This window comes from Neodiprion lecontei, chromosome 4 (assembly GCF_021901455.1).
Source record: "Neodiprion lecontei isolate iyNeoLeco1 chromosome 4, iyNeoLeco1.1, whole genome shotgun sequence".
Lineage (NCBI taxonomy): Eukaryota > Metazoa > Arthropoda > Insecta > Hymenoptera > Diprionidae > Neodiprion > Neodiprion lecontei.
The window spans coordinates 7,780,629-7,800,801 of record NC_060263.1 but is presented as its reverse complement, the minus strand read 5'-3'; the positions used below and the strand labels follow the sequence as shown (position 1 = coordinate 7,800,801).

Genomic DNA, 20,173 nt, shown 5'->3' with positions numbered 1-20,173 from the left:
ATCGATGTACCTGCGGTATAAGTAACAAACTATTCGACTGAACTTGTTCTCTTCCATGACGAAGTTCAAATATTTCTTTTTTTTTTCAAACTCTTCGCCGATGTTTCAAATTTCACTAACAATAATTGTCCTGAGTATGTTTTGGCTAGATCTGGAAACCGAAATTTGACTGAAAATTTTTACGTATAACCACATTTTATCAGACGATTAACGGTCGTTTGATCGTATATTATATACGAGGCTGGAAAATTTAATTTTGACAAATATATGCATTAGAAGTAAATATTAATTGTATTTTCGTATGAATCGCTAGCTGATAGATAATTTATTTCGCGCGAATGAACAAATTTCAATAAAATTACACGTCACCAAACAGATCGTTGTTTTAAGAAAATTAGTCTCTTCTTATTGGGTTTACATTCAGAGGGATTTCTTTTTTTTTTTTTTTTTGGTCTCCGAGTGTATTTGTTGGAGGAAGGTGCGGTCAGACAATCATTTTTTTTTTTCTTGATCGAATTTCATGCGGTTTTACGGAAATAATATTTGCTTTCAAGGCAGAGAGAAAATGATTTTCAAGTCGTCAATAATTTTTTAAGCTAAATAATTATTAGGAACGAATGTTTAAGCATCTCGTAGACGAAGTTGACAATCTATAACAAATCGCTGATACGCTACCACAAATGTTGAGTTACTTTAATGAATAAGTTTTTAACGATTAATTAATTGAAGAAATTAAATTTGTTCCTCACAATATTCCATTTGTCATTTTTGAAATTGAACGAATCCGATGCGTAATATTAAAAGATGCATATTAATTATAGAAAATCCATTGAGTAAGGTTCGAAATATAAATAACTGTATTTAGTAGATAAAAATTTGCAATCTGTACTATCGAAACACAATTCTACAATTGTCGATCGTAAATAATCCAATGCAAAATGAATTATCCCAAATCATACAGAGTATTCGGAATTTAATCTCTTCTACGATTAATATTCAACTCTCCGTACAATTAAGATAATTCGCATATCGTATTCGTCTTTGAATTCCGTGCGTCATAAAATTTTCGAAATCAATTCCAGGTGACTCGTATCACTGTTCAACTTTTGCGTAATGCATCAACGTTGTTGATACTCGAAAATATTTCGCAACGTGCGAATTGCGCAGCGAATTTTTTTTACACATTCAGACGTAATCCCGCCCTTCGTGAGTAATTCGTTCCGCGGTAGCGATGCGGCTGCGTGGTCCAATAATCGTAGCGACCAATGGAGTCTGAGCTGCGCAGAACTCCCTGATCTCGCTTGGCTGGAGATGCACGGAGGGTTTACTGCAAACGTATACGATATACAGCGTAAAACGAGAGAAGCGCGAATAAACCCGGCGGACGATCGCGGGAAAGAAGATAAAAGAGAACGAGCTAGAAAGAGAGGAGAAAAGCAGGGAGAGAGAGAGAAAAAAAAGGAACGCGAACAAACTCCCAGCATCGATTTCCCGTCGAAACAAAAGGAGCGACTGCAGAAATCCGCAAGGCGGCGACCCGACGCCGCATGCAACAAAATCGCATAGATTACAGAATATCAAGAGAGATTTTGCCTTTTTTCCATATTTTTCTTCCTCCCTTTTCAATCCATGTATATTCGCTCCGTTCTTTTCGTGGATCTGGAAATTTATTATACACAAACGGATTCGCCAGTGTTGTACGTCATACTTGTCACAAAGTATCATAAATCATCCTCTTTTCGCGAAAACTGTACTTCGCAATTGCGGTTATTCATTGGCGATTTTTAATTCATAACGGTTTTTAATTTACAACCTCACAGCCCGGGTCTTGATCTATTATCCTCTACGTCACGGATACGCGGAGACAAATAGTTTTTTTTTGTTTGTTTTTTCTTTTTTTTTCAAATTACTGAGCGATTTATATACCAGCAACGAGAAAATTTGCTGCTCGTAACTGTCCGTTGAAGTGATTATGGTCGTTAATCCTATGTTTTCTGGTCATTCCTTAGTTTGGTTGTACATTTTTATAAGGTAAACAAGTGCTTGGGAACAATTATTTATTGTTGTATCGACGTCAAATTAACGCGGTGGTGATTACAAGTAAATATATTACGGAGTTACTATTGTTCAAAAAGAATAGTAGACTGAGAGAAATTTTTAGTTCCGGTTACCGCTCAGTCCTTGACTATTTTCATTTTTTACCACAATCGAAAAATATAGTTCTAGGTAAAAAATGAAAATTAGTTTTATAGCTTTTACCGGAAAGTCTAGTATCCGTTACTATTCTTTGTCATTACGATCACTGTTACTAGATTTTCTTGCAACTGTTGCGAAAATTTAACGCTCGTGCAACGATAAATTGATTGGTTGAAGCCTTATTCAACTAAAAAAGTAGAGTGAACCTCAGAAACTGATTTTGCGTCGCAATAACCAAAAAAGGATCGACGATAGCGCAAAATGGTTAGGCGTACCTCGTTTTTTTGTAATTCCAACAATATTCAAACAGTTTTTTCAACGATAACTGTTTTACTGAATTTTTCTAGTTACTATAACAAATGAAATTTTTCTCAGTGTAACACGTGCCATACTGTTTGGTTAAAATGTTAGAAAACTCTTTTTCATTTTCAACCCAGATCCATATTTTTCGGTTCTGACTGTACGGTAACCGCTACTAGAATTTTTTTCCCAGTACAGAAGAGTTACGTTGTTATTTCTTTGGGACGAACTCGAAGGTGTTTCTTCTTTTTTATAACTTAACCTCGACTGTAATAGAATGTAAAATTCAATGCCAATTAGTCTCGTTTTTGTACGGCGATGCGAACTGCCGGTGAAAACAGAACGTATGCGAAGCAGTCACTATGCCTAATAAACTATATCGTCCACGGCCGGATTTAGGGGGGGGCAACCGGGGCTACAGCCCCGGGGCCTCCACGAAAGAGGGGCCCCCACAATTGAGACGTCGAAAAAAAAATTTTCAAATTCCAACTAGTATATAAACACTAGTAAAAATTTTTTTACGCTGTTTTTGCTTTTAGAAATTTTTCTTTCGCTGTTTTACCTTGCAAGTAGCAAGTGTGAGTTTTGTTTCTTTTTATTGTAATCTTCAAAAGCCAAATTATTCATTGAAAAGCTCAACGGAAAAAAATTGTCCACTTTATTTGGAAAATAATTTGGGGCCAGGGGGCCTCCACTCCTTTGTTGCCCCGAAGCCTCTCGACCTCTAAATCCGGCCCTGATATCGTCATTCGGATGATCGACGTTCTACTAATAGCTATTAACATTACTTCGATGAGTGGTAACAGCGATTGAATAATTTTGTTCGTTAATATACTGCTACTTCTTATCTACACTTACTCGACGTTTATACTTTCTAACCGTTGTTCTCTTCAACGCATGTCCGAAGTAGTAAAACCGTATGTCCAATTATACAAACAATTTTGAACTTCGCGATTTAACGTCAAGCTTGCCTGTTCCCAGGCGGTAAAGAAGACGACCCAAAGGGCTCGTCCTCAAGTTCCTCAAGTTCAGCGCTGAGCAAAAAGCAGAGAAAAGCCCGAACGGCGTTTACGGACCACCAGCTCCAAACCCTGGAGAAGAGCTTCGAGCGTCAGAAGTACCTCAGCGTCCAGGACAGAATGGAACTGGCGGCGAAGCTCTCGCTGACGGACACTCAGGTCAAAACGTGGTACCAGAACAGAAGGTGAGTTGCAAAAAATTTTGTTCACCATACATTTCCATTCGTAATCTACTCGCCCATTTTTGTCGCTTTCGAATCCCGTTCGACTTCGCGTTTGCGTCAAGCTTCGAAGGCTCAGCTGTTGCAGGATGTGAAGAGATAGATACATAGATAGACGTATAAAGAGAGAAAGAGAGAGAGAGAGAGAGATAGAGAGAGGGAGAGGGAGATTGATAAGGCGTGCAGGGGACTATTGGAACAATGCATGAGGGTCGTGGGGGAGGCGAGGAAGCCGGATGAGATGATTGTCAGTTTACGTTTGTTGTCGACTGTCCACTTTACCCGGCAATCACGCATCAAGACAATCGGAATGCCCCACATATTCACGGCCTGTCCGTTTGTCACGCGATCATTGCTCGGAACTTGCTATACATTTTTCTTTTTTTTTCTTTTGTTTTTATCCGTATTACAGGCGATGTGACAACGCAACGCTGACTCTGACATTGCCAATTTTGTGAAATGAGACGCAATATGAGCGATTGGAGAAGCTTTGGTCAGAATGATCAGAACCTTGACTTTATCGCATTACACTAATGTCAATTTTTAAATGACGGTTAGCGTGAAGCAACACTTGAAGTCAATGCATCTTTTTTTTTCCTACGGTGTGACGTTTGATCGACGCTGGTTCCAACATTGATTGTTTCGCGAAATGAGACTGTGATGTGCGATTGAAAAATGTATTTGATTGTCCACGAAATAGTGTAGTTTGGTCAAAAAGACCAAGACCAAGACCTTGACTCGAAGCTATACGTACGGCAGACCAACTGATTATTGAAGAGTACAACGATCGTAGCTTTTTGCTGAGATTTACTGCGGGAAGATGGTTTGAAACAGTGTTACCAGTTTTTTCTTAGTGATTTTCGTGTGAAAAATGACTGTGTAGAATATGAAGTTCTGCACCATCAGTCGAGTAAACTAACCAAATGACCTCGCCAACATCGTTAGGAGTTTCTTTTCCATTGCGGTGTGATTTTCTCGGAAAATAGTATCCGGAACAACCAAAGTTGAACGGTTTCTTCTCACGACAGGCTAATAATTCCGATTGTTTCACCTCGGCTGTGGCACCTTGTGAATTGAGTAAGAGTGCCTATCGGTGTGAGAATCGAGTTAGAATCCGATACTTTATCGGGACGCATGGTCCGCGCACTTAACCGACGATCGGTGGAAAGGCGTTCTTGTTGTTTGGGTATAGGCACGACGAATCGGTAAATGGAAGTGCGCGGCTTTCAACAAAGCCGAACTAGCGTTGTTTACTGTTTCGTTGGTAGTATCTAAACGCCCATGGCATTGTGCTCCGTAACGCGGACTTCATAATACTACGAATACCTAAACGCTGTGACGTTTCTTGCGTACACCGCCAACCGGCCGAGAACCGATCGTATCTTCTTGACCGCTTCCGTGCTGCGGACGTGATGACCGTATAGAAGAGGAACTTGAATCTCGATAATCATTAGTCAAAAATAATTCAATCGCTCCGGAGGAATTCAACAATTTTATACTGTACCGAGTCTTAACGCAGACTCGTTGCGGTTTTACGCGTGATTTTTTCCACCTCTTTCTTTACTCGATCACAGACATTTTCACATCACTTTCAATTCATTTTTGGATTGGAATCGTGTGAGGTGAAACAGCTTTCAACTATCGGAATCGAGACCGCATGTGGAAGTTTGGATTCCGATGAAATAGTGACGCTTTTTACCGGAGTTCTCAACTATTCGTGTCAGCCTTCCTCGTCCATGTGATTTTTTACTGACGTTACCGATCAACACGGACGATTTGGTCTTGGGACTTTTTAAAAAATCTCAAAAAATTCAAGTAACCAGTTTCAGGTGTCTACTTGATATTCCAATAGTTTGCATGAAGAAACTGACGATTAGTTAATTAGTATAAGTGGTTGAACAACGATGGTCAGCGGATGGTTAAAAGTAACGTAACGTTTGACGGTGTTTGACACGTGAAAAACAGTCGGGTATTCTTTCGATTCAGTTACCACACCATGCTTCGTACTTTTACATGTTAACATTCATGGTAGATTTACGTTAAATACAGAGACAATTGAAGAGAGCATTTTGAAACCAAACGACCGTAAAAAGCAAAGGGGTCTAGATCAGTTTTTGACTCCTCTTCTTGTTATACCGGCTCCTCGATTACACGATTGATCGAGTGAATCGTTAAGGTAACCTTCTAGTCATCGAGACTATAGCTCAGAAGCGACAAGAACTCGTATAAATTGATAAAATGATATAAAACAAGATATATTGATTGTATTTTGAGTAGAATTCAATTGAAACTATTCTATCGGTTGGGACCAACGTTGCAAGTCATTCCGTGAAATGCTCCCAGGACTTAAACAGGATATAATCATTAAAATTAGCCCAATGTCAAATTCGATCGTACGAATGTGTTTCTCGGTTGAAAAAAATTCTTCTTAATTCGATGTGAAAGAAAAACAAAAGTTCGTATCTCTAAACTCCGATACACGTAAGAAGTAAACCAGCTACGATTAATTTCCCGTTAAAATTGACGTAAAGAGCTGTGAAAATAGGCTTCGTACATGCATTACAGTGTGGCTTTAACGCGGACGATTCGAATACAGACGGCGATAGGTTTTTCTCATCCACTTTTCTAGTTCCATCTCCATCTTCCACTCAACTTTTTCACCTCCTCTCCATCCCCCCGCCGATTTAAGTTGGCGTTAATCGGGTGTGGCCAACGGGAGAAGTATCGAGTAAAACAACGAAGCCTCGTCAAGCCGTGTGATTCGGATTAGTTCGCCCCTCGAATCGGGGCCCGGTTTGCTTTTGAAGTTCAGTCCAACCGAGTAACCGAAGACCAAAGGGAATCCTCCCGGGTTTCGGGGGCCCCGATTTTGGGCCTCACGGGGCCCGAATTACAGGCGCCGGTAGATGACGAAGTGAAATCCTCTGTGCGCTGCGCTTCGATGCCGCTTTTCGTGCACACACGCGTCTCTGTCCCTTAATGGTGCGGTCGAATACTCACGCCGCGAGTATAACGACCGGGGCCAGAAACCGTCTAGCCTCGGCGACTTTGGGTCCGTCGGGCCCCTCGCCCCATCGCCCATTACCCCTGACTTGGCTTCTTTGTAATTAGCTCTCACTCGACCGGATGACCGTCCGAGGACCGGATGCTCGTTCGCGGTTCTTTTTAATTTCGTCGAAAAGCCGAAGAGCGACGTGCTGTAACCTATAACCGTAGAATTTTCGACACCCGGTACATAAATTCGGGACTTTCGTATCTCGCTCGAAAAAACGTTCAGCTGACACGTGTATTCAGATTTTACAAACATCCGCATCGTTTTCGATATGTGTCCATATCTTTGCATTCGTTTCTCAATATTTGACCGTCTGAAGAGCCAAACTTTTTTTTTTTTTTTTTATTTCTTTATGCAGGCTGTACCCGATATTTCTAATAGTTCGAGAATGGAAATACTGTAAAAGGAATAAATTAGACGTTAAACTATTACAGAGAAACGAGTTATTGGAAGATTAACTTTTCCGCCATTTTGCATACATTTCGTTTTTTAGTCACTCTCAAATCCTCGGAACCGACACACTTATAGTTATAATTTTGCCCCAAATATTATATAAATACTTTGAATCAATGTTTTTTCCTTCTTATTTGTTATTCTACATAGATTTAATTTCTTCTGTTTTCGAAGCAAAAAAAATGGTGACGGTGAAAATTATCAATAGTGTAGATCGATTTTGATGAAAAATATTTTTCGATCCATTTTCAACTCAAATCGGGATCTAAGAAGTATTTCGAAATTCGGATAACTCGCGAAAGAAAACCGCGTAAAGTTTTATCGATCAATACTAATAATAGACTGAACACGAATTATGGGCTTATGAAAATCATCGAATGAGCGACAACATTGTGAGAGTAATAAGAAAAAAAAAAAAAAAAAAAAACACACACACAGTTGACATTTTACATTGAATATCCTGGCTTAATAAAATTCGATAAAAATTATCATTCGTGCGTACAAAATACACGCAGCTTCACGGCTGAGAGCCGTTGAAGTGAAAATAGTTTATCTTTAAGACAAGAAAAAGTGGTGAATCTCGATCGAGAGCCGCGATTTAGCTCCTCGTACGCTAAGAGGAGTGAGAGATAATTTGAAACAGAAACTGTCTTGCCCGTATGTACGTTATATACATGTAATAATAGAAGCCGATCAAACCGGGAGAAGAGATTGCCTTTAGGTTTACCGAACGCACGAGGCACTAAAAATCGACGAAAAAACGTAAACTACAAAGAAACAAGGTGGGGAAAAATTGAGATAAAGTATGGCCGAGCGGGCGAGGCGTACGCGGTGCTACTTAACGCTCTGTAAATTAGCCAACCATCTTGGTATGTGCGCTCCGCGTCCATCGGACGAGTTACTTTTTTCATACCCACTGACTGGACCAGCCTCTGACAACCTCTCGCCACGATTATCCTTCACAACCGGATTAGACAAACGAAACCACGATGATTCGACGCGAGGATAAGCGACAAAAGCATATTATTCAAATTTTCCGTAATTATAATATGGTAGGAGAATTTTTGTCGAGAATTTATGACTAATTGTAACGTGCGAGATGGATTCTTTTTTTCTCATTCGTTTTGTACCAGAAAAAAAAAAAAAAAAATTGAACAGTTATTGAATATATATGGAAAACGAAACTCGAGCGTGAGATTTTTGTTTCGTATAATTGTATGCTAAGACATTGAAAAATGACGCAAATTGAATGAATTTTAAAAGATTGTGAAAATATATTATTAAACACCACGTGCAATAGATATTAAACTCGTGAAATAAGGTGAGAATCGTGACAAATTTTATTTCTACCTTTCGAAAATTTGCTTTATAATTTAAAAACGTGCCAATAATAAAACAGTTATCGCGTCAAGCTATGCAGGAAATGTTTTAATCACTGAAAAAGAAAGAATCATGGAAGGATGTGGCTAAAGATGAGATAGATTCAAACTTGTAAAAAATTTGATACCAGCCCTGATATCTGTAATTTCTCGTGAGTTGGAAAAAAGTTTCTTTGATAATCTCATTGAGAAAATTACGAAGAGAAGATTCGATACGAATTTGAAGAATAAATAGTCCTTGCAAATCGCAAATAAATTATTTTTTTTCTCAAAAATAACTAACAGAAGCCCTGTTATCAATGAAATCAGAGCTGTAGTGACAGTATTATTTTGTTAAAATAAATTTAAAAAAAAATTCATCGCAATCTTCGAACCTTTCGCCTCGATTGCAGAGGTCAGTTAGGATGCGACATCGTCTCAATTTGCCAACGGCGCATATAACGCAGGATCTCGGACAGGACATTTCCTGTGTCCCTCGAGGGGTCCGGAATCGTGGAGATAAATCTCGGCGAGTGTCTGGGTGGTGGCATCCGAGGTGTGGCCGGCGCCAAAATCGCTTTAAAAACCACCAAGTCACCGGGCGTTTAAGAAGAATTTAACTGCGCGGCGTGTATTTGGCCGAGGGTCGTTAAAGCGTGACTAATTTCTCGGTTTTCCCTCTCTTCTCAAACTCGCGTTTGTTTTCGACGCAAAAGAGCCGAATTAGCCGAGCGATTCTGCCCTTGTCTCAAGTAAGGTTAGATTACGTTAGGTTAGGTTAAGACCGAATCAGCGAAGCAATTTTTCCTTTGTCTCAAGTGAGAATACGTTAGGTTGGGTTAGTTTAAGTTAGTTTAGGTTAGGTTAGGTTAGGTTAGGTGTTTTTACGATTATTCTTTTTTTTTAAGTCAGATTATGTTAGGTTAGGTTAGGTTAGGTTAGGTTTTTTACGATTTTTCTTTGTTCTCAAGTGAGATTTTTTTAGGTTAGGTTAGGTCAGATTTTTTACGATTATTCTTTGTTCTCAAGTGAGATTTTTTTAGGTTACGTTAGGTTAGATTTTTTACGATTTTTCTTTTGTCTTAAGTGAGATTATTTTAGGTTAGATTAGATTAGTTTAGATTAAATTAGGTTAGGTTCGTTACAATTTTTCCTATGTCTTAAGTGAGATTATGTTAGGTCGGTATAGTTTAGGTTAGGTTAGTTTGCGCGGTTCTTTTGTTTTCGGAAAAGATATACCGGAGCGAAAGATCGCGTCGCCTGCATCCTTTTATAATTAATACCGGCGTTAATTAACAGCCGAAAACCGTGTGCCAGCGCGTTTTCCGTCTCCTCGGGCGTGATTCGATCGTTTTTCGATCCTCCGCGAGGGCATAAAACACGGCTACAGAGTCCACCGAGCCTTTTTGATTCACACGGAGCCCACCCTTTGACCCATATTAGGTATATATGCGCGGAGATCTATGCGGTCCAGTTTCTTATCACTGTTTTTTCATTCTAATTCTGGTTTATTACAAATTCCTTGTCTTCTATCTTGAGCATTATTTAACCGTTACAAGTCATTACGGAATCTACATATGATCGTGCTTTTGCAACTTCAGGTGTTGAGTATAGGTTTATATTTTCGAACTCTATTACACGCCGCGAGCGTATTTTCGGCCCTCTTCAATAAACTGATGATCGTTAATGGCGATCGGAATCGGAGAAGAAGTATTTGAACGTCAGAGAAGTGTTTCACGTCTTAAGCTTGTGCCGAGTAATTGCATGTTATTATTGTAAGTACAGATAGCTGTGAAAGTTATATCGATTAATGGATTGTTAAAAGAAATTCGAATTCTGACAACAAGGAACAAATAACGAACTAAAATTTTTCACCAGATAGAGATTCCATCATTGCATTCATCGGTTGCAAGAATCTTTCTTCGTTTTCATACTTTTTCGTAATCTTCATTCATCTGTGTACAAATACTCTCTCTGCAACTTGACTAATTAGTTTACTGGGCTGATTGAAAACATGAAAATAGAATAAACTGTACTTGTAATTTCATATCTACTTGACTCAAAACCGCTAAAAATATATGAATTAAAAATAAATTTCTGAAACAAGTAGAAATGTCAAGTGAAATTATTTCAGTTAAATTCATATCTTTCTTAAAATCGTTTTCACAACGATGCAACAAACACGAACTTTCACTCCATCCCGGATGCTTGTCAAAAAATTACTTTATCCTCAAAAACAAAATTTTCAAGTCCGCAGGATTCGTAAAGTCCTAGGCGATAATAGTTTGTCGAAGAAACGGCGCCACAGGACCGTACCTAGTCGTTAATTATATCTAGGGAGAGAGGTTTACACGCGTCTCTTACGCGACTCGATTTTTTTTTTTTAATTTTTCGTTTCACATTTTACTTTTTCTATCTTTTGTTTTACTTTTTTTTTTCAAATCGAACTTTTTTACGCTCAGAGAGTGAATTATAACACACGGGCAAGAAGACAAGACTCGACTGCCGGTCGTTGATCGTTCCGTTCCTTCGTTTGGTCGGCCTGCCACCACTCTGTGATTATATTGTCAATTACTGAGCAGAAACTGATATATAATAACATACATCTACTTTACCAACCCGGGAAGAACAACCGGCTGAAAACCTCGGCCATCCGTCTATAATACAAAGAACGACGATTATCCTCCTCTGTCTATCAGTATGAGCTCGCAGTTCGATACCCACACCTGTAAAACAAAATTTCTTTGCTAATCTAATTACGTATTTGATTTTAATTATCGACTAGGCGGAACGTGCCAGTTAGAAATCGCCCGGAGCTATTCGCGCGAATTACAGTCGTTAGGAAATTTTAACCAAAACGAAAATAGCGCGATAATCTCCGGACAAGATATTCATACGATGTATGTTACCTGTAATATTGTTTATGTACTGTTAAAAGTTTATAGAAATATCCGAAGGAGTAAACTTTGCTAAACGAAGAAGTGAGACTGTTATTTTTTTTCTGAGAAATTCAATTTTTCAATCAAGCAAACAAAAAAATGCCCGTGAGTCAGTTTCAAAGAAATATTTTTAAAGGCTAAAGAAAGAAATATTTTCACGCTTGGGAGATGATTTTGACAATTGATCGTAACCAATTCGAGACAGTTGAAAGATTAAAATTTTCGTCTTAATCCGGGAAAAGAAACTAATCATTGACTTTTCGAAATCTTTCGTCAACTTTAAATAATATATCTCAAATTTTGCGGATTTTATTATACATCACATTTTTCAAAAAAAAAAAAAAACATATCGAAATTGTTCACAAGTCATTGAAATCGGATGATTTTGCTTCTTCATTCGGTGCTTTAACCCTATTATTTTTAAAATGATTAAGTATGAAAGTAGGAATAACAACGGATTTGAACGAAAGAAAAAAAAAAAAAAGAAGAAGAAAGAACGCGATCGTGAAATGTCACGCACGATTTCGTAACGGTAACAATTAGTCTAAACTGTACATAAAACCGGATAGACAAGTTTCGCATAAATGTATTCGTCATTCGTATATGTATATTATATACTTGTCACATGTCAACCAGCATCGATGAAACTTTAGATCATCGGAGCTCACTTCTTGATCTCCCTCATTCGCCCGATATGAACACATTATAAACATACGTTAAAAACACGAAACAATTGTGAAAACTTTATGTTCATTTCCAACGTCGCATCGTTCGAGGAAAAGTTTCCAAAGATTCCATGCGATTCCATCACGAATAAAATTTGTCTCATTTTATTGAAATTGATGGGACAGCAAGTTTCGGCACTGACGAAAAATATTAGAACAATTGAAATTCCCTGAAATGTATACATCGATTTAATTGAATTCAACTGGATCGACTTGAGTTACAATTTTCTAAAGTCTACTTCGATAATTCATTTTTTGTTAAAATTGTTATTAGTACTCTGATGAAGACCTATTTAAAAAACCGTCGACCAGCGACGCGAATAAAAAGCTTTAGAATCAGATTAGAAAAAAAAAAAAGAAACACTAGAAATTTATCGTTCCCAACTTTCTAGTGATAAGATTTTCCAATCGTTCATATAACTGAGCTTGCACTATTCGAATTAGCTCAGAATCATTTCTATCACAAAGTAGAGATGTTATTTCATTAGTTCAAATTATTTCAAACTTTTCAAACAGTTTTTTCTCTGTCTTCCTAACCATGGTCTTCAACTTTGGTTATTAACACGGTCTACCATCCTGATCCATAATTCTGATTTCATAAGATCGTATTGAAGTTACTAACGTTATCGTAAAGATTGAAATTGCCTGAAATTCAGAAAACGGTAATTGATAAAACAAAACCCACTCATATTTCTAAATCTTAGTTTCTTAAAAATCGTAGTAAAATGAAGAAAATGGTAATTTTTTTCCCCCAAATGTTTCGTTACGATAACTTTACCAACTTCAACCTCGTTCGATAATACGTTTAATTCCGTGAAACTAACGATGTCGTCGACACATAAACAAAGAGACAACGCACACTCATGCGGACTTTGAAAGCGGGGATCTGGGCGGCGAAGAAAGCCTCGAAGGGATTTTTTTACAGGGATCTAGAAACGCGATTCGAGTGATATATCTCTTGTATATCATCCGAGGCTGCAGTGGCAACTCGTCAGATCCCAAATCGACAAGTTCTTGCTACCTTATAATAATCTAGAATTATAAACGTACCATCCGCGCCGAGGGCGAAATTGAGACCGTGCCTAGAAGCCCAGGGATTAAGGCTGATGTGCCGGGACTAACTGAAATTATAATACGTTTCGTATTCTCTTCCCAGCTCGAATTAGTTGTCACGAATATCCCCCACAATTTTACCTCCAGATTCCTTGAAAATCACTTTTTACATTACTTTATATTACATGTTTATTGTATACATTTCTACTCTCTAAAATTAGCCGCGGTTTAAATATCGCGCGAAAATCACCCGGGTCATTTGTTACAAGTTTAAGAAAACAAAACAAAAGAACAAACCATCACACTTATACGAGTATAAACATTTACGTCTAAACACCTGATGATTTTCTCACGTTTAAAACAAGATTTGCTCGCTTTTTGGGTGGTCATAAATTTAGGATACCTTGAATTACGATCTGAACGTAAATTATTGTCGATAATTTAAATCGATTGCATCAGTAGGTACGACAAATTTAAAAAAAGATTTTATTACCAAGATAATAATCTTTTTCAAATAGTAAAAAATTCAAGAATATTCTGTTACAGATTTCATTTTTCGTTTGCCTTTTTCCAAGTTTTTTCACAGCTAAAATATGGTTTCTACACTGAGAGAAATTTTTAGTTCCGGTTACCGATCAGTCCTTAACTATTTCCATTTTTTACCACAATCGAAAAATATAGTTCTAGATATCCGTTACTATTCTTTCTCATTACGATCGCTGTTGCTATATTTTCCTGTAACTGTTGCGAAAATTTAACGCTTGTGCAACGATAAATCAACGTTAAAGCCTTATTTAACTAAAAAAGTAGAGTAAACCTCAAAAACTGATTTTGCGTTGCAATAACCAAAAAAGGATCGACGATAGCGCAAAATGGTTCGTCGTACCTCGTTTTTCGTAATCTCAAAAATATTCAAACAGTTTTTTAACGATACCTGTTTTACTGAATTTTTCTAGTTACTATAACAAATGAAATTTTTCTCAGTTTACAAGTTTTTACTACACACGATGGGAATGGAAGAAGGGACGGCGAGATTTGATTGAGCAAACTGACTGTCGTTTATTATCACGGTATGAATATTTTAATTACAGACAGCGAGATCCGCGTAAATTAAATACGTGTACATATATGCTGCACAATATAGGTATAATCGCCAAATTACGAATAGCTGTACGACTCGTTATTATACGTGTAACTTGAACGATAATCATCGCGGTGCGACGCTGCTGTACTCGTATATTTATAAACCTACTATTCACATGCCCAGGGTTCAGATTAATTAGATAAGTTAACGAGGACCGCGTTAGTGTCAAATTAATGCGGGAAAAAAGTGAAGTGTAAGAAAGAAGAAAAAAAAAAACTTAAAAAAACTTTAAAAAAACTTTATTAATCTGATGCGCTGTTAACAGCTGCAGGGCGAAGATGTTATTGACGATCTTCGTGAAAAGAAATGATGGAAAATAATAAATCAACTCGCGCTCAGCTTTCATAATTAATAATTTGGTAAACAAAATTCTCCTTCAGCCGCACACACTGTTTCAGCATTTTTGCTCTATTTTTCCTACAATGACGTATTATTTTCTCAAATTTACTGTATATATTCAATCGGTGCTTCTAGCTTTTGGCAAATTTGAAACTTGACCGATATAAGTTTCACAGCGTTTTTGAAGTTTTTAGTTTCTATCATTTGCTTCTAACTCATTTTCAACCATTATCTTACTCGGGCAAACGGCCTCATATTTATAAAAGTGAAAAAGTGTTCAGATTTTGAACACCAAGACGTCGACGATTGAAACGGTTTCAGCCAGCGTCACGACGGTATTTGTATGTTTTTTTTTTTTTTTTTTACTTGTTTACTTTATTGTACCTTAAACAGTTTCAGATCACATAAAAAAAATTCACCTAAAAATATGCTACAGATCAAAGAATATTTTTAAAAACTACATTATGTAACAAGGGAATAACGGACTTTTATCCCTGTGTTACATATAGATCACTTTATTCCCGACTCAACTCTGGTCACATTATTGACTTAAAAGTATTTTCCTTTCGTGTGTAGGTGTGACCTATCAGTCGGAAAACTGTAATATTATTAAAAGCTCGTAATGACACAGAGAGATGTGGTTGAAAATGGAAAAGAAAGTGGAAAAAAAAAAAAAAAAAAAAACAGAAAAACTGATAAACTAATTTGCGGGAAGTATAAAGTAATATCTCCCGTGAATGTGGGAGAAAAGTGCTACTTTTTCCCCACAAATAAGGGGGAAAAAAAGTAAAGAGGGAATAATATGCCACTTTCGTCCAACTGTTCAGGCCAAAAAAATTTAAGATTACGGCTGAGTCGGGAAAAAAAGCTTTATTTATCAGTTTCCCTGATGTAATGGAACTGTGAAAAATAATTCAATAAGAAATCGAATGAGGTTAAAGTTTCATCCGTCTCAATACCAAGAAAAAAAAAAAAAAAATGAAATAAATTAATGAAAACAATTCAAATGAACCAAAATTTCCATAGTTATAACAAGACTAAAAACATTCGTTGCCCTGACGCAGTTCTCGGCGTAGAAATACGCGGGACTTGTAAGGGGGATAATGCATTTTTAATGGCGGTAGTTTTTCTGCGGTCTGGCACGGTGGTTACAGATGTACAACATGCTCACGCGCCGTGGGTTCAGCTTTATACCCTTACGTTGTATGGGACGTATAGGCAGATCACAGGACGTAACACCGTACATAAAAAATCCCACCCCATCGAGTTCGCTCGTTCGCCGCCCAACCCCCGTCAACTCAACCACTCGACTATAAGCAGATAGCCGACGCGTATAATAAATAACACCGACAGGGGTGACAATTTGACATTATTATTTGCTCGGCTGAATCCGAAACGCGTTATTACCGTTATTCAGATCCCTTATTAGATCTTGTTTCCGCAGTATCGCGTTATTGTAATGATTTGTCAGAGTTAGATTCTCGTCGCAACTTTTACGATTCTTAGGAATTGCGTCGACAAATAAAAAAAAAAAAAAAATATAATAAAATAAAATAAGTTGAAGTAAAAACTTATTCCAAAATTTATGCATTACTGATGGTTTTAAAAAAAAAAAAAACACCAACAATTTTTATACTCATTTTGAGGAAAAATTTTCTAGTATTTTGTTACAAGTACCAAATCCGATGAAATAATTATTTCAAAAATGGCAAAACAATGTATAATTGAATAAAATATACTTATAAGTACGAAATGTCGATTTTAATTTCATCTGTTTAATGAAATTATACTTTTTTCATGTTATTGCCAAAATACCGAATACCCTCTGACAAATTCAATTAAATTGCTTCATGAAGCAAAAGTTAGCAGTAATATCCGTTGACAATTGCTCGAACAAACAATTACCAGTCAATCAAACTAATTTCAATAACATAACGTAAGATATAGAATTTCATCCTTTGCTCACCGTCAGGAAAAAACTAACAATTTACAATGGCATACTTTTCGAACGGATGCTTAATGCGTCTCTCAATCCATACGGCATACATTAATTACAACCAAACAAAAATTTTTTCGGTTACAATACTTGAACAATCATTTTTCAATCTTTACACAGAGATTTCACAATCGCAACAAAATCTATGGGATTATAGTGACAAACCTTCTCTCAGACATTGATTAAGCATCGTGTTTTCTGTTCACCGTAAAATCAACTAAACTTTTCGCTTTTGTGAAAATTAGTACCCTGAAATTTCGTTGCCGGGAATTTTTTTTCTGAACGTGTTTTTTTTCCGTGTCTGTAACTGATAAAAAAAAATCCTTCGAACTGGAAACAACAGCGACTACAAATCTCGTGAACAATCGACTTGGGGATCGTAATTTTCACTACCACGGTTACGAAAACATGCCAAAGAGAATAAATCGCGTCTAATTTGTCAGAGCAATTTCCTCTCACGTATGCACTGCACCTCTTGATGACGCTACACGGTACAGTGAGGAGTGCACTTATCTCGCGTCGCATAATCGCCGTGCGAGGACGATCCGTTATAATGGAACTGGTGCAGCGTGGGAAGGTCCTTGTCTTTCTTAGTCAGCTTCCCGGGTAAGAATTCCAAGTCGGATCTCACGTGGTTGTCATCGCCGAGGCAAAAAAAAAAAAAAGAAAGAAAGAAAAATTCCCGAGAAATCGCGAAATAATAACGAAAAATAATAATAACGAAAAATAAATAAAAAAAAAAATAAAGTAAGATTAGTTAGTTTTATTTCACGATTTCAAGTTTCGTTTTATTGTTTGGAGGATCTGTGAGCGATCACGATCAAAAAAATAATGAATAGGAGAATAATAATAACGCTGCTTTGGAAAATGAATATCGATCGTTTGGAAAGCGCGAAAGAAGTGCGGTTTTTAGAAAATCAAATCGATAAGTTGGACTTATATTATAGTTTCGTATTTTCCGAAGCTCGTATCAGTGGGATAGTATATGAATGATATTATTTCGAAGTGTTGGAAAAGGAAGCTCATACAAAGCTCGGCTGCGCAACGATAACCAGAACAATTAAAAAAAAAAAAAAATTGAATCTAAAAGCACAAGTGACAATCACGGAAATGTAAAATAGAACTTGGTCGATCAAGGGTAAAAAAAAAAAAAATAAAAAATCCATGGTAAAATCGAGGGTGAGAATTGTACAACGGCGACAGGTTAAACTTGGCAACGTTAAGTTCGAACTGATCGTAAGGGTTGGATATTTTTCGAGGGGGTTGTAAAGTAAGCCAAAAGTAAGATTGATACCCTGGGAGTTCCGAGGGCCCGAACGTCATCGCCGATCGAGAAAAAGGATTTCGAAAAACGTCCGTGAAGTGGCTGAAGAGAAAGAAGGGAAGCAACCCTTGCGTCGTATCGTCTAAGGAAAGAAGGAAAGGTGTCGTCGGTAGCTACATCAGGGGAAGGGAGAGACGAATTGTTAGGCACTCGTTCCCCGGGGGTATAAATCAGTCAGTCATACACGGAGCATAAACTAGACACAATGAAAACAGGGCAATTAAGGATGTTTTAAGCTGGCCGATCGCTCTCAGGGCATTAAAAAACATTACTCATCGCATAATCGCCGTGCAGCCGCCCGATTGTCGAGATCGTTCGTTCGTGTACGAACGGGGGGGGGGGGGAGAAAAAAAAATATATATATATGCAAAGAAAGGAAGAGGAAATATAATGACGGAGAGAGAAAATGAGAAATGATCATCTCTTGTCTGCGCGCTCCGATTCACAAGATAGAATTCGCGCTTTCCGAATCGGACGCGCATAACACGCCGGGACTGTTTAAAATTCATGAACAATTTTATACGCGCGCGTCGCACCGCCAACAAAAGGGTTCGTTCGAATTTCGAATCGCCTGACATCCCGTACCGTCATCCCTGTGTGTATCAACCACCCGGCTATAAATGCATACGCCGTGCCATCGCGAAAGGGTCGAAACTGTTGTATAGAAATATTAATTGTCGTATTTTCCAACCGAATTATCCGAGAGGCCATTAGGGCTTTAACGTCCTGCAACAATGCCGCGCTACGTTATTAATTGCTTTTTCAATTCGATTCTCAACTGTTTTCGCGATCGCTTTTACATTTTATTTCATTTCGTTTCAACGTTCTCGTTTTGTTTTTTCATTTTTTTTTTTTTGGTACTTCTTTTTCTTTAGCTCCAATTCAAATTATTTATTCCAACCGCCGTACTTGCATGTTTTGTTGAAATTATCGTACATCGAATTATGATTAAGTACCGACCTCGGTTTTTGATTTCGTTTCTTTTTTTGTCTTTTTTTTTTTGTTTCTTGATATCGATCGCGGTATGGAGAAGACGTGTTTTTTCAAAATCGTTTGCTTATAATATACGTGAAAAAAAATCGTGGATTAGGTTTTGAAACGCGTTTAGGTGTAAGAAAAAAAAAAAAAGAAAAAAGGAAGTAGTTAGCTGCAATGTTGCCAAGTTGAATCAACGTTTTTCACGATGAGAAATTTGAAAGGCACTGTATAGTTTGCGCTATCGGGTCAGATTATACGAAAAAATGAACCATCATCCTGACGGTGCTTTCGAACTCCTGTATTGAAAGACGTGTTCGTCATCTTGGGGGAATATTGAAAAGGGACACCCTGAACTACATTATAATATAACACGCTTAGGGTCGCACACTGAGAACAAAATCCACTTTATTCAAGTCTTTATGCATTTTTTAAGCAACACTGAGAAAATTTTCCATTTATTATAGTAACTAGAAGAATTCGGTAAAACAGGTATCGTTAAAAAAAAAAACTGTTTGACTATTGTTGGAATTACGAAAAAGAAGGTGAGCTCCGAGGTAATTATAGAGAGTAAAATATGTTACAAGAAAGGTTCGCTTCGTACTAGAGTATTCAGATTTTATAACGACGAAAATCTCTGACAAGATTCATTGACTTCCGGAGCAAATTAATTTCCAGTGCTTGATATAACTTCAACTCTGAAAACAATTATTCATTTTTTTTTTTTTTTCAATTACATGTCTATAAGATTTTCCGAAGCTACCAAGTTTGTTACTTCGAATATTGTTTACCAAATTATCACCACTCTGGGAAGAGCAGAATATCGAACCATTCGTAAACTTACCAAAAGTATCAATCGCTGTTACAATAACTGCCAAATTTCTCATCGGTAAACGAGATTAGAGTAAGATTTAAAAACTGAGAAATTTTGAACGATGTAGTAGGTTCACGAAGCTTAAGGTAAACTTGACGAAGCCGGACGGGATTGAAGTTCCGAATTTGAAAAGTTTCAAAACTTAAAGTAAAGAAACGAAACTTTCACGAAACAACGAAGTTTCGAATGGTCGAAAAGCCGACGG

The 20,173-nt window shown here is 37.4% G+C and overlaps 2 protein-coding genes across 2 annotated transcripts in view; one reads left to right on the top strand and one right to left on the bottom strand.

Moving 5' to 3' along the window:
- Positions 1-20,173, bottom strand: part of LOC124293909 — a 153,509-nt gene that overhangs the window by 91,914 nt on the left and 41,422 nt on the right. The gene's annotated exons all lie outside the window — the stretch shown is intronic.
- Positions 1-20,173, top strand: part of LOC107227283 (homeobox protein B-H1) — a 41,874-nt gene that overhangs the window by 14,781 nt on the left and 6,920 nt on the right. The window contains exon 2 of the mRNA XM_046736852.1: positions 3,478-3,700. Within this exon, the coding sequence (XP_046592808.1) occupies positions 3,478-3,700 (223 nt within the window). The remainder of the gene's footprint in view (positions 1-3,477; positions 3,701-20,173) is intronic.